Source organism: Xenopus laevis, chromosome 1L, assembly GCF_017654675.1.
Source record: "Xenopus laevis strain J_2021 chromosome 1L, Xenopus_laevis_v10.1, whole genome shotgun sequence".
Lineage (NCBI taxonomy): Eukaryota > Metazoa > Chordata > Amphibia > Anura > Pipidae > Xenopus > Xenopus laevis.
Genome location: NC_054371.1, coordinates 198,408,090 through 198,421,990, shown reverse-complemented (window position 1 = coordinate 198,421,990; position 13,901 = coordinate 198,408,090). Strand labels below are relative to the sequence as shown.

At 38.4% G+C, this 13,901-nt stretch overlaps 1 protein-coding gene across 1 annotated transcript in view; it reads left to right on the top strand.

Moving 5' to 3' along the window:
- rad17.L (RAD17 checkpoint clamp loader component L homeolog) overlaps positions 1-12,295 on the top strand; it is a 20,733-nt gene extending 8,438 nt beyond the window's left edge. The window contains 8 exon segments of the mRNA NM_001089097.1: positions 3,646-3,757; positions 4,860-5,054; positions 5,424-5,512; positions 5,924-6,070; positions 6,523-6,669; positions 9,368-9,488; positions 11,420-11,477; positions 11,644-12,295. Of these exon segments, the coding sequence (NP_001082566.1) occupies positions 3,646-3,757; positions 4,860-5,054; positions 5,424-5,512; positions 5,924-6,070; positions 6,523-6,669; positions 9,368-9,488; positions 11,420-11,477; positions 11,644-11,890 (1,116 nt within the window). The 3' untranslated portion in view covers positions 11,891-12,295.
- Positions 12,296-13,901: the final 1,606 nt, after the last annotated feature.

Below are 13,901 nucleotides of genomic sequence, written 5' to 3'. Positions count from 1 at the left end.
ACAGTTGTGGCTGAGATCGGAGAACCTAGCCATAGGTCAGTCATGGGCAACTTGTGATATCCACGGATGCCAGCCTCCATGGCTGGGGGGGGTCAACATGGGACAATCAGTCAACTTAAGGTCAGTGGTCTCCTGAGGAATCCAGACAAATATTCTGGAACTGAGAGCTGTAAAGCTGGCCCTAGTTCAATGGACAGGTCAACTTAGAGCAAAACCAATACGCATCCAAAGCGACAAAGCTACAACAGTAGCCTACATAATCTGTCAGGGAGGAACATGAAGTCCAGCGGCGCTGGCGGAAGCCAGGTAGATTCTTCTCTGTGCACAGACCAACTCTGTAAAATTATCTGCAATACACATTCCGGGAGTGTCCAACACAGTGTCCCAGCATAGACCTAATGGCATCTAGAAACAATCAAAAAGTAACAAGATTTTTCGCCTGCTACAAAGAACCGTTAGCTGTTGTGGTGAATTCCATGACTCAGCGCTGGCAGTTCGACCTGGCATATGTCTTCCCACCACTTTCCATGCTACCAAGGGTCCTCAAAAAGATCAAGCAATCTCGATCGACAGTAATTGTTTTGGCCCCATACTGGCCTCAGAAGACTTGGTTCACCGACCTGCAGGAGATGTCAATAGTAATTTTCTAGTCACCTCTTGTTTTCAGGCGGTGCACGTGTCCAGTGGTCCACTCTCCGACTGTATTAATCAAGCTCCAATATTTGACACAGCTCCACTCAAGGATTTTTAGTTTTAAAAGGCTTTATTTAGCACATGGCTTTCATGATTTACTGTGTTACAATTTATACTTTCTTTTCCAAACAGCGCCATCTCTTGGCTACAATGTATAACTTCTCCCAACAATTCAACAGAATCATCATCATCATCATTTATTTATATAGCGCTGTCAAGATACGCAGTGCTTTACTGCAGTTATAGCAAACAGGAAATAAATGGTGGATAACAAACAAGGATTACAGAGTACAATAGGGTTAGAAGGACCTAGAGATTAGAGTTTACAAACTAAAAGGTTAGGGTACAATTGAGACATTAGGATTATATAAAAACTTTGTCAAAATTGTATCACTTATCTCTTTAAATTACATTACATTCACCTTCCAAACACTTTTCAGTTGTTTTTAGATTGTTCCCTAGAAATAATGACTTTTTCCAATTATTTTCCATTATTTATATTTTACTGTTTTTCCAAAATCTAAGTTTAAAGTCGATGTTCGTGTCTCTGGTGTTTGAGTCTGGCAGCTCAGTAATTCAGGTGCAGACTCTGAACTGCTACAATTTTGAAACATTTAGTTGATAGATTTCCCAGCAGCATCTCTGGAGTATTAGCAACTATTGTATCAATTCTAACAGCTGCCTGTAATGAAACCCAGAGATTCTGCTCACAGACAAAGATAAGAAATGTATCAACTAAATGTATCCATTTAGAACAGTTTACAGAGTCGGCGACCCCCCCTCCCAGAGCTGCTTCAGAAGGGGAAAAAAAGACACTTGACACTTCAATATTAGAAAAACGTTTACACATAGAAAATAGAAAGTCATTAGAAAAAGTCATTATTTCTGGTGATCTATCTGAAACCAACTAGTTGTTTGAAGGTGAACCACCCCTTTAAAAAAAACTAGATCAGGCAGTTGCATCACATTTCACAGATAAAGGTCATGAGGTTCATCAAATGAAATTTCAAGTAATTGATCAGGTTCCCATATTTCGTCGTGGGGGGCAATAGAACTAGAGAATTATTAAAAAAAAGAAGCCAAGTAGATTTGTTTATTGGAAACATTAGAACCCCATGGCCAGAACCTTGAATATGATCTACACCCCATTTTTAGATGATATTCTATATTTTGGTGAGAATTTTAACTTAGGTTGTTTTTAATGTTTGTATATATATTAAGGATTAAGCGACTGAGTAAGAAATATTAACCTAAATGTAACTAAAAGAGATAAGTGATACAATTTTGATTCTTTGTTGAAATGTTGGGAGAAGTTACACATTGTAGCCAAGAGATGGCGCTGTTTGAGAAAGTATAAATTGTAACACAGTAAATGTATCAGTAACTTGAAAAAGGGCTGGAAGCAAGCCCGAAACATATTGTTGCAGATCATGAAAGCCATGTGCTAAATAAAGGCTTTTTAAACTAAAAATCCTTGAGCGGAGATGTCAATAGCGCAACCAATATGGCTAGATTGCAGGCCTGACCTTCTCCAGCAGGGACCCATAGCACACTACAACCCCGGACTCTTCGCTTTGATGGGATGGCTGTTGAGATGTCGATCGGGCTGAGCCGAGTGCTAGATGAAGAGGTTATACCCACAATGATAAGGGCTCGAAAGCCCTCATCTTCCATATCCTATCACAGGGTTTGGCAGTCCTAATTCAAATGGTGCAAGGACTCACACTTCCCTTTTCTTGAACTGCAAATACCACAAATTCTCGTGTTTCTACAACATGGGCTACAGCTAGGCCTTAAGCTCAGCTCTCTCAAGGTCCAGGTGTCGGCCCTGTCAATTCTGTTTCAATCTCGCTTGGCGAATGAAGACTTAATACGCACGTGGCTGGCTGGGATCTCAACTTAGTGCTTGATGCCTTGCTGTATCCGCCATTCGAACCACTAGGTTCAATATCAGATACATGGATCACCTATAAGGTAGTGTTCCCGCCCTCAACGAGCTGTGACCGTTTGGTCGAGTTTTGATCAGTTTCACTGTTTACTTATTCTGCCTGTTGTGAGTTTTAAGAAATTACGTTTGCAGCTTTGGAACAAACTGAATAGGAGTGTACAGTGTATTGGGTAAAGCTTGATGGGCATGCCCCTTAATTAATATTCAAGTGTCCTGCCTCCTGGAGAATGGAGCTTAACCCCATTGTTCCCTGTGTCCCCCTAATGACTACAGAGAAACAGATTTAAAGGTGAGTATCAAAAATCCTGTTTTATTTCCTTGTTTTTGAGACAAAAAGTCATGTGATTTTTTTTGGATTCGGATTGGCTTCGGCCAGGCACTTCGGCCAAAAAAGGCCAAATCCTGGATTCTGTGCATCACTAGTTTATATGTAATGCATAGCAGTAAGTAGTATCTTGTGTTTTAGGTGGTACTGCCTGAAGTGCAGTAGACATATATTGGATGCTGGGAACCTACAACCCATCAATTACAGATCGATAACAACAAAGTCACTTAACTATTTAGTAATTATCAATATTTATTTATAGGGCTTTCAGCTACCAAGGGTCTCCTTTCAATACTAAAAATTTTTCATTGGAGTTAGGAACTCCATAATGTAGAGCAGTACATGGTAATGCTTGATGATGGGTTTTCTGCTCATGATTAAGGATTTGTTTCGATCTAAATCATAGTAAAATTTGAACAGTGCAAATATTTTATTTAGTGTTTGTGTTTTTCTAAACGTATAGGCCTTTTTAGTAGCATTCCACTGCCAGAAAAGAAGCAGGGTCTTCTGGCTGTCAACTGAGATTTTCTTTGGGGCACGGCAGGCTGTATTCCCAGAGAACACTTCTTGTCACTTTGGGAGCACTGAGCTCCCACACTTTGTTGTCAGGGGTGATAGAAGTAGCAATAAATATTATATATGTACTTTTATTTTCTCATTTTATCTTTGTCTGCTACAGAGTGGTGGAAAAATTATCATTCCTGATAAAGCATCACTAGAGTTAATCTGTACTGGCAGTTCAGGGGATATCCGAAGCGCAATTAATAGTCTTCAGTTTTCAGCTCGGCAAGGTAAAACTTTACATATCTTAAATTTATAAATGTCAAAATAGGTAATCTGAAACAGAAAACATTGCCAATCTTTTTCTTCCTTCAAATAAATAAACGGCTTTCACCAAGTGGCATAAATGCATCACCACAGCACACTACACGTATTATTCCTGACTTCTGCTCAGAAGCCCTTTTATGCTAGAACAGCTATGTTACATTTGACAAACCAGCAAATGCTGTTACTCCAGGGATATCAGTACTTTTGGTTACTGCCTCAAATCTGCATCACTTGTTAAGCATGAATAACATGCCCACCACCTGCATCTATGCTACTTGTAAATAAATTAATAATTCTCACTGTCCATTATCTGGTTCAGCTGCTTACAAGCTCATGCTCTTCCTGTATGCTCTCTTACCCTTAGCACATGTTTGTTTGTGCCACGTAGAAGAGAAAAAGATAAAATTACTCATCCTTCTGTAAGTGGAATAAAATCCGAACGCATACTGTTAGAATACTACAGGTTCAGTAAGAGAAGAGACCATTAAGAGAAATGGCTTCCTTCATATGCTTTTTTTCAAATACCTAACATTAGAGGTTTTGTGGATTTTCAATTTTGGCATTCAAAACTATTACCCTGTATTTGGACTAAAAAGTAATTCATGATGACTTGCCCAAAACACAGTCTGCCGCCTATCGGATAAGAATTTGTAGCTCATGGTCCCCAGACAACAAAAGGTGGCATTATCTTTATCTAATTCAGATTTGTCTTTATGAGATTAATCTTCCTGGTAAACTTTACTTAAAGATGAAGATATCTAGATGGAGATGAACAATTTTAGCACAAGAGGTCACATTTCACAATTTCGGAAAGGAAGTTTTGGCTTTATTTTGTAAAGTAGGAGGGTACTTTTGCCACTCTTGCCTGGGAGTTTTTACAGCTCCTCCCTAAAAAGTCCTGATGCCGTGAAAGTCCTCTGGCCAAGTGCACAAAAAGACAAATCAAATAATTTTGTAAAGGCTTTATAATAAATGTATAAGGTTGTTTAATTCCTGTTACTATTGTGGATATGTATTTATAATTTTAGAAATGTATAAATTATGATCTTGTTTTGTTGGCTACAGGTTCATCTCTGAAAAATGATAGCTGGTCTAAAAGCAGAGGGAAAGCATCAAAATCAGGAAAACCCTCTTCCAAATCAAAGACTAAAAAGGAGCCACGGAAAGGTGGAGAAAATGTAGATGAAGTACAAGCAATTGGTGGGAAAGATGCTTCACTCTTTTTATTCCGAGCCTTGGGGAAAATACTTTACTGCAAACGTAAGACTGTTCTCTTATTGCAAGCATACATCCTGTTGACAAAGTTGTTCATATTACACATTTAACATTAAAGCTATGATTTTCCTTGTTAGTGGGCAGAAAATAGCTGGCGGGCTGGTAGAAGTGAATAGTGAGGTTTTTTTTTCCCCCTGTTTCTGTCTGCCAAGATATTATTGAGTTTGTTGTACTAAAAGGTGCTTTTAATCTGTAACCCAATCAGAATGTAACATTTATTGGTCAGCTGCTAAAAAAACAAAGATCTGATTGGTTGGCTAAGGGTTACTAGACAGTGGTAAACGTTGCACTTTTTATTACATTGCCCTGTGTGCTTTCCTGCTTCTTTGACACAGAATAAATATTGTTTTACAGGAGACCCCGTACCAGATGATACAGATGTTTATCGTTTGCCTGCTCACTTATCTGAATATAACAGAGACTTGCTTCTCATCCTTCCAGAGGTAATATATATATAAATAAATTACAGGTACTTATCTGTATTAATGGAGAATTAACAGTGATTATTATCACTAACCTGCTGCCCCCAAAGAAAGTACACAAGGTCGGCACTTCTCTTGTGCAAAAAATGCATCACTTGGGGTGCTTTCTTCTGTGTGAAAACATAACCATTTTCCTCTTGCTTTATTACCCAATGTGCAGGTGTTACAATCTTATATTGCAAATGACTCCATTGTTCTCCTTCTTTAGCAACAGCCTTCCTCTTGTCCTCCCATAATCCCTCCTAGAAATCTCCATTTAACTTCGATTGAGAGCTTGAAGGGAGGGGCATAATACAGAAATCTTATCAAATGCCGACTTTCCACTAATTATGTGCATTGACCTTTCATTATGTTCCCATTTTTTCTCATCAGGCCGTTGTGGAAAAGTCTCACATGAATGGAGAACTGTTCAATTTATATCTTCACCAGAATTATTTGGAATTCTTCATGGATATTGATGATGTAGTCCGAGCAAGCGAATATCTAAGCAGTGCCGATGTGCTCTCTGGTGATTGGAATGTAAGGCTCGTTACATAATATATGTATATACTGTATGTATGTATATTTTGTGGGCTCTTTGCTTATATAGTGTACTTTAATATTATCTTGCACTTGTGTATTTAAAAGTGTTATATTGAAATTGTTCTCTGTTAACTATTTTGTTTTTTTTCAGCTGTGTATCTACTGTATGTGCACTTTAACAAAACAATCAGATCTGCTCGTTTTGCATGCCTAACCTTTCACCCGTTTGTAAGACAATTGAAATTACCAACTCAAGCTTTTACATTAAAGAGATTAATATAGCGACACTCACAACATTTTATGTTCAAAGTATAAAAAATATATAAGGCATTTGTCAGTACACTTGTATAAAAGAAATCTTTTCACTTTAGGACAATACTTTGTATGTATGTTAATGGTTCGGTTCGTAGTTAACCTCTTAAACACTTTTTCTCTCTCGTTGTTTACAGTCCCGTTCCACACTCAGTGTGTACAGTTCTTCAGTGGCAAGCAGAGGGATCATACATTCTAACAGTGCCAGAGCTTTTGTCAACTGTCAAGGAGGAGTTGGGTTCAAGCCACTACATAAACCTCAGTGGCTTGCAATAAATAAAAAGGTAATTGTGTCAGTTTGTTAAAGCTTTTTGTTATCTGTTGTCTTCCATATTTCTTTCTGCTGAACTGTTGTTACAGGGGCATAATTTGTGCTTTACAGGCTAGTGATGTGCGGGCTGGCCCCATACCGCGGGTTCTGGCCGACCTTGCACTCTTTTTCGCATCACCGTCAAATGCCGGTTTCCGACTTCCGGGTTTGATGCCCCTGCTTGCCCTACCCCTTTTGTGACGTCATTGGCGGGGAGGCGCGGGTCTATAAAAGCAACCCGGAAGTGTTGATGTGGAAGCGCGGTTTCAGGGTTGGGTGCGGGTCGGGGGAAATAACAACCCGCACGTCACTAGTACAGGCTACAGGGGTAAAAAACACTTGGTGGTTGTTCTAACTCTGAAATATTGCACTACTGAATATAACTATATGTTTCAAAATATCCAAAAAGAAAAGAACCGCCACAAGAGTCATTCAAGTGGCACAATCCTATATTTGTAAATAGAAAATAATTTTTGGGGAAAAAGGAAAAAAAACAAAGCTGGAAAATTATTCAAATTCATGTGTGGAATTCATTGTGACTCCAATACATTTCATGTGATAAGGAAAACTTCTAATTGTGGTCAATAAATTAATTAAACCAGTTCATTAGAAAATTCATAAATATAAAATGCTTAAAGTGACTAAAAGCACCAAATATCTAATAAGCAGTTCTCAATCCAGTGATACCAAAAAATTGGACTTGAATAAAACGTAACATTCAATGGCTCTATTAAAATTGTACGATGAGGGAGAAATTAGTAAAGTTAAAAACAATGAAAAATATTTGATGTGTGTCGATCTGGTATGAAAAGTACTTGGGATACTCATGTTTATGAATTTTCTAATTAATTCGTTTAATTTATTATTTTTTATTATAAAATGTATTGAAATCACAATGAATTCCACACATGAATTGAATTGATTCATTTTCCAGTTTGGGTTTTTTTCTTTTCCCACACAATTTATTTTATATTTACAAATATTGAATTGTGCGACTTTAATAACTGTTCTGGCTGTTCCTTTCTTTTTGGATATTTCGAAACAAATTGTTATTTATAGAGTTGTCAGCACATCCTTAACTATTGGACTTGTTAATGACAATGGTGATTTTTTTAGGAGGTGCGGATAAAAACAATATTTACTATATGAATATAACAATAACAGAGTCCTTAGGCAATTATTTAGTCTTTACTTACTCCTCGGTGCAGGTTCACGGCAGCCATCTTCCGGGTCTTTCGGTGCTTCGGCAATTTCCGTCAATTTCGGCGCTTGCGCAGTTGTAACGATCCAGGAAATTGCTCTATTGTGCATGTGCCGCCATGCCGGTCTCGTCTGATTACCGAAGACCCAAAAGATGCCTGCCGTGAACTCTGATCCGCTCATTCTAAGCAACTTTTCATTTGGTCTTCATTATTTATTTATTTTTGAATTATTTGCCTACTTCTTCTGACTCTTTCCAGCTTTCAAATGGGGGTCACTGACCCCATCTAAAAACAAATATTCTGTAAGGTTGCAAACATATTGTTATTGCTACTTTTATTACTCATATTTATATTCAGGTCCTCTCCTATTCATATTCAAATCAGTGCATGGTTGCTAGGGTTTTTGGTCCCTAGCAACCACATTGCTGAAATTGCAAACTCGAGTGGTAAGAATTATAAATAAATACTAATAAAAAGCTAAATAACTCAAAACCCACAAATAATAAAATATTAAAATCAAATGCACATTCTCAGAATATCACTCTCTACAACATACTAAAAGTTAATTTAAAGGTGAACAACCCCTTTAACGTGTTTTGTGTCTGGTGTTTCAATTTAAAAAAAAAAAATCTGTTTTTGTTATTTCTTGCACTAAACAGGGCAAAGACTGGAAGTGCAACCACTTGCACTTTACACCTTCTTGGTTCCACCAAGTGTTTATTTGAGCAGAAGAAGCCAGCTTCTCATCTCAGAGCCTAACAAAGGCTGCCTCTTAGGGAAGGGAGAGATTTGTTTAAACAAGACTCTTTATCTGCCTTTTAACAGGCTACCAAGTTTATAAGGAAACAGAGAGGGGAGTGCGTTTAGCAAAGAAAAAAAATTGTTTCCAGGTTTATACTGCTCATTATATTTAATTTTGATGTTACTGATCCTATTTCAATTTTTCAGAACATTTTCAGACTTGGTCAATCTGTTTAGTTTCCCTCAAATGTATATGAAAGAATTTGGCATCTAGCTTTTTGTGTGCGCAGAATTTTTCTTCCTTTTATACTAAAATATATACATGTGAAGAGGAACTGTCCTTGTTCTGCCTTAATTATGAATAAACCATATTATTGGCCTTTTTAGTGGGGTAAATCATGTTTGTTTAAATCTCACTTAAGGATGTATGGTTTTTCCATACTGGCAGAAGAAGGGTTACAGAGCAGGAAATGCTTATATCATTACATATAGGGGCAGATCTATGAAAATGTGAGATTAGAGCTCATCACCAAAATTCACCCACATTCTATTCATTCCTATGGGATTTTTAGAATTGTATTTATCAAATGGTGAACTCAACTTTCCCCCTTGATAAATACACTTGTAAAAATCTCATAGGAATGATTAGAAAATGGCAGAATTTTGTACTCTTACTTTTGCTTCCTTTCCATAATTTCATTTTGGTTTATTTTAATAATTTTTCTACAGCACCAAGAAAATTGTCTTGCTGCAAGGTCTCTCTTCTCAACCTTCTGTTCCACACCGCTTGGTCTTCAAACTCAGGTGGTACCGTATCTGGCAATGCTCACAAATCCATTGAGGAATCCATGTAAGTCTTTACATTTAAAGGCACAGTGCAGCTCATTGTCAATCATCCGCTTGCTACAGTAATGGATTATGGGTTTTCATGTAGTGGGGAAGTTGCAGGGTTTTCATTATTCTGAAAATATTTCTTTACATAAATATAATTACTAAAAATCCCGGGCAACTAACTGTACAGTAGAATAAAGGACAGTAAATGCTTCCATATATTATTATTGGTAAAGCCATTTAAAGGAGAACTAAAGCCTAACTAAAAAAGTAACTAGAAATGTTGTAGATTATGTTTTGGGCTTCTGTACCAGCCCAAGGCAACCACAGCCCTTTAGCAGTAGGGATGCAACAAATCCAGGATTCGGTTCGGGATTCGGATGAATCAAATCCGAATTTGCGTATGTAAATTAGGGATGGGGAGGGAAATCGCGTGACTTTGTCACAAAACAAGGAAGTAAAACATGGTTTCCCTTTCCCACCCCAATTTGCATATGCAAATTAGGATTTGGTTCGGTATTCGGCCAAAGCTTTCGTGAAGGATTCGGGGGGTTTGGCCGAATCCAAAATAGTTTATTCGGTGTATCCCTATTTAGCAGTAAAGATTTGTGTCTCCAAATGCCCCAGTAGCTTCTCATCTTCTTTTCTGCTGATTCACTGCACATGCTCTGTGCTGCTGTCACTTACTGAACTTAGGTACCCACTCACAATATACAGTACACATAGCATAGAAATTTATCAATAATGTAGTTGGTTGTGGAACAAACCCAAGGCAGCAAGTTGACTGCAATACTCTTTATTGGGAGGTAGAGTTACTCTACCTCCCAATAAAGAGTATTGCAGTCAACTTGCTGCCTTGGGTTTGTTCCACAACCAACTACATTATTGATACATTGATTTGGGATATCGAACACAGGATAACCCGTGGAATTAAACCAACAAAGACTTTTGGTGAGCCGCACCCATTCCTTTATTTGAAACATAGCATAGAAATGTCAATATAAGGCTGATTAGTAATTGATACAGATAATTTCTACATGGCAGCACAGAAACCAGTGCAATTAGCAATCAAATTTCATAATCAGCCCTGTAGCATCATCTTATATTACAGGCCAACCTCATTTTCTGCTTGATAATTTGCAACAACCTCTAAGCTTAGCTTCTCAACAGCTGCTTAGAGCCCACGGAGTATGTGAGTATCGCAGACACTTTCCAAGATGATAATGAAACAGAGAGGAGTTATAATATGAGTGGAGTCTTTACTCACCACATATAGGAAGTGGCCCAGGTGCACCGCCCTCAGCTTGGGGAGCAGATAACCATGAATAAATCTGGTGGCAGGCACTCAAATAAAGGCAATCTTCCGACAAATTTTAGAAATCACGTAGAAAAGATTTGTGTCCTCCGCCTTATGTGTTTCGTGTTACAAACACATCATTGACTTTCCAAGATGGTGACCCCCTGTGACAAGTTTGAAGTCCTGGATCATTGCCGGTATTGAGAAGCTGAAAATTAAGGCTGATGCAATAAGTTCAGTTTTTTAGCCACATTCATTTTTAGGGTTTAGTTCTCCTTAAGTGTATTGTTTCCACTCCCAAGTAAAGAGAGCCTGCTTTCTGCAGCAGATTTAACTGGTTAAAGGGGGTGTTTCACCTTTAAAGTTTAACTTTTGCACGGCTGGGAAGTGAACCTCCGATATCACCTGAAAATCATTAGATGTAAGCCCTAGTATTTCAGCTGTTATGTACCCTTGTGTACAGTGTTTATTTACAACTGCTGTGTTGCTAAAGAGCTTGGTGCAAATCCTGGATCCAAGCCAAAGCATGAGTAAGCAGCCTCTATTACTGTAATGTCTTTAATTTCTGTATACATCTTTTCTAATTAAATTTTCTTTTATATTTAAACTATACATACATCCCATTATGAATATATTTATTTTATCTTTTACAGCACAAATTGCATTTATTCAAGATGTTGGCCGGCTACCGTTAAAAAGGCAGTTTGGAAGGTTAGTTGTCCAAACTTTTTAAAGGGGAAATGTACTAACATTTTGTGAGCAATTTTAATTTAAGTATGCAGGTGTTATTAGGATCTGTCTCATATCAACGCACGCATTACAGCTTGTTTCATTAATCTGTTAATATGTTGTTGTCTAATCTCCTATTTGTTTTCAGGCTAAAACTTGAAGCACTCACAGACAAAGATTCTGGACTCCCAGATGGCGAGAGTGGTGAGGAAGATAACCTTACTGAAATGCAAATAGAAAGAAATGACGCTGGCAATTCCATGGCTGATAGAAAGGAACTGTTGTCCAGTCAAGGACTGGAAAGTGAGTTGCCAGCCAGTCAGCCCCAACCAGTTGCAGCACAAGCAATTATGGAGGATGAAGAGTTAAAGATTGAAGAGTATGACAGTGACTGATATCTATCAACATATTGGTTACTCCTATTTCTTTGGACTTACGGGGCAAGTTTCTGGTTAGCAGGTCATTCATTAATATGTTTAGTTGTACGGCCTCCATCCCAGTGTAGGTGTGTTGAAGGAACAATGACAAAACTTTCTGTTGTGAATAGGTCATGAGTGGAACTGGTTTGTGGAGCAGCAGGCTTGTTAAAGCACTTAGTTAGACTGTGTGACAAATTGCTTTTTTAATATCCACTGCAAAAATAGTGGATTGGTAATTATTGTGCTGAAGATGTACTGCTGTAAATTAATTTATACATTACGTACAAGATGGAAAACCTACAATGTGAATGTAAGTTTATATAAAGTTCTATACTGAACTATTTAACTATGTAAATAAATACCTTTTTTCCTCCATGTGAAATTGTTTGCAGTGTTGGACTCACTTGGGAGTCAGCAGATTGGCCCTTTTATTGTATTCTTTTTCATTACAAGGCCATGTGTATGTAGAACCCACAGTTCATGCTGATTGAATGTGTCAAGTCAGGTCACCGATTGTTTCATAAATGAGACACGTGGATTGATTGTATTAAGTTATTGTGTAACATTGGCATAGAAGATTTAATCCCAAATTATTCTGTTTTTAAAAAGGTCGTATTCTATTTTGTCACAAGCCAAGACACAAGGGGGAATATTGACTAAAATGTTAAATTTCTCATGTTAACTCCCCCAATTTTTGAAGCTTGTTTTCACTAGACATCACACATTTGCTTAAAATGAAGTACGCTATAGTGAGCATGATATGCCATTATTTGCATGTGTAAATTATCTGTGAGATTCACCAGCAAATTCTCCCTATTTACTTATAGTCGGGAAAATTCTCTACAGAATTGATGTCATACAGAAATGATGTGGGATATTTGCATGGAGGAGATGATGTAGATAATGTGGTGCAAAAGTCTATCTTTATACTGTTAGTTCATCAACCTGAACCTGGAGATAGTCTTTCTTTTGGTGAATTATTTGTTGTTGTGCTCTTGGTAAATTCGTGAATATATTTCATGTTCTGACAGGAACATGGGAAGGAATTCCAAAGATGAGAAGCCGCCCTATCAAAGTCTTGCCATGTGAAAACAGTTGCAGTACAGTTGACTCTAAAAAAACGAAAAAAACTTTTTTAGAGCTACTTTAGGCACTTTTGTAAACACTCGGCCATTGAGCCAAAAGCATATTATTATGCCGCTCCTAATATTCTGCTGCCCTAGGTCCGGGCCTTTGTAGCCTCGCTGCAGAATGTGCACCTACCCATCTACATGCGCTAGACGATCCCCCAGTATTTACACCACTACTTCTAACACTAAAATGGGAACCTCTAACAGCCCCCAGAACAGGGCAACTGCCATTCTCCACAGTAAGAACAGGGAATAGAATGGGATGGTGAGTGTCATTTTTAGGGATGCACCGAATCCACTAATTTAGATTCGGCCGAACCCCCGAATCCTTTGCGAAAGATTTGGCCGAATACTGAACCTAATTTGCAATTTTGCACAAACAATTTTACTTCATTGTTTTGTGACCAAAAAATCACAAAAATACTCTGGTGTTTCTGAATTTTTTAGATGGATGTTCTCTTTTAGCGCAGAAGTAGACGCGATTAATACTTTTCAATGCGGATGTACTCACACAGACGCATGTAAGCGCCGAATGCAGGAAAAATGCAACATGCTGTGTCCCAACCTCCCTTCGGCGCTTACATGCGTTTGTGTGAGTAAGCTCTTCTGCTCAGTAATGTAATCAGCGCTGGACCTAGAGGGTGGGCGCCCCAAGGCCGTGTGGTCCTGACTCCCGGCCGTACGGCCCTAGCACCCACCCGCATACCCCCCTCCGGTGTGAGCGTGCATGTGCATGCGATTAGTTACGTTCAGGCCCGGATTTGTTGCACATTCTGCAGCGAGGCCACAAAGGCCCAGGCCTAGGGCGGCAGAATATTAGGGGTGGCATGCTGCCCCTACTATTTTGCTGCCCTAGG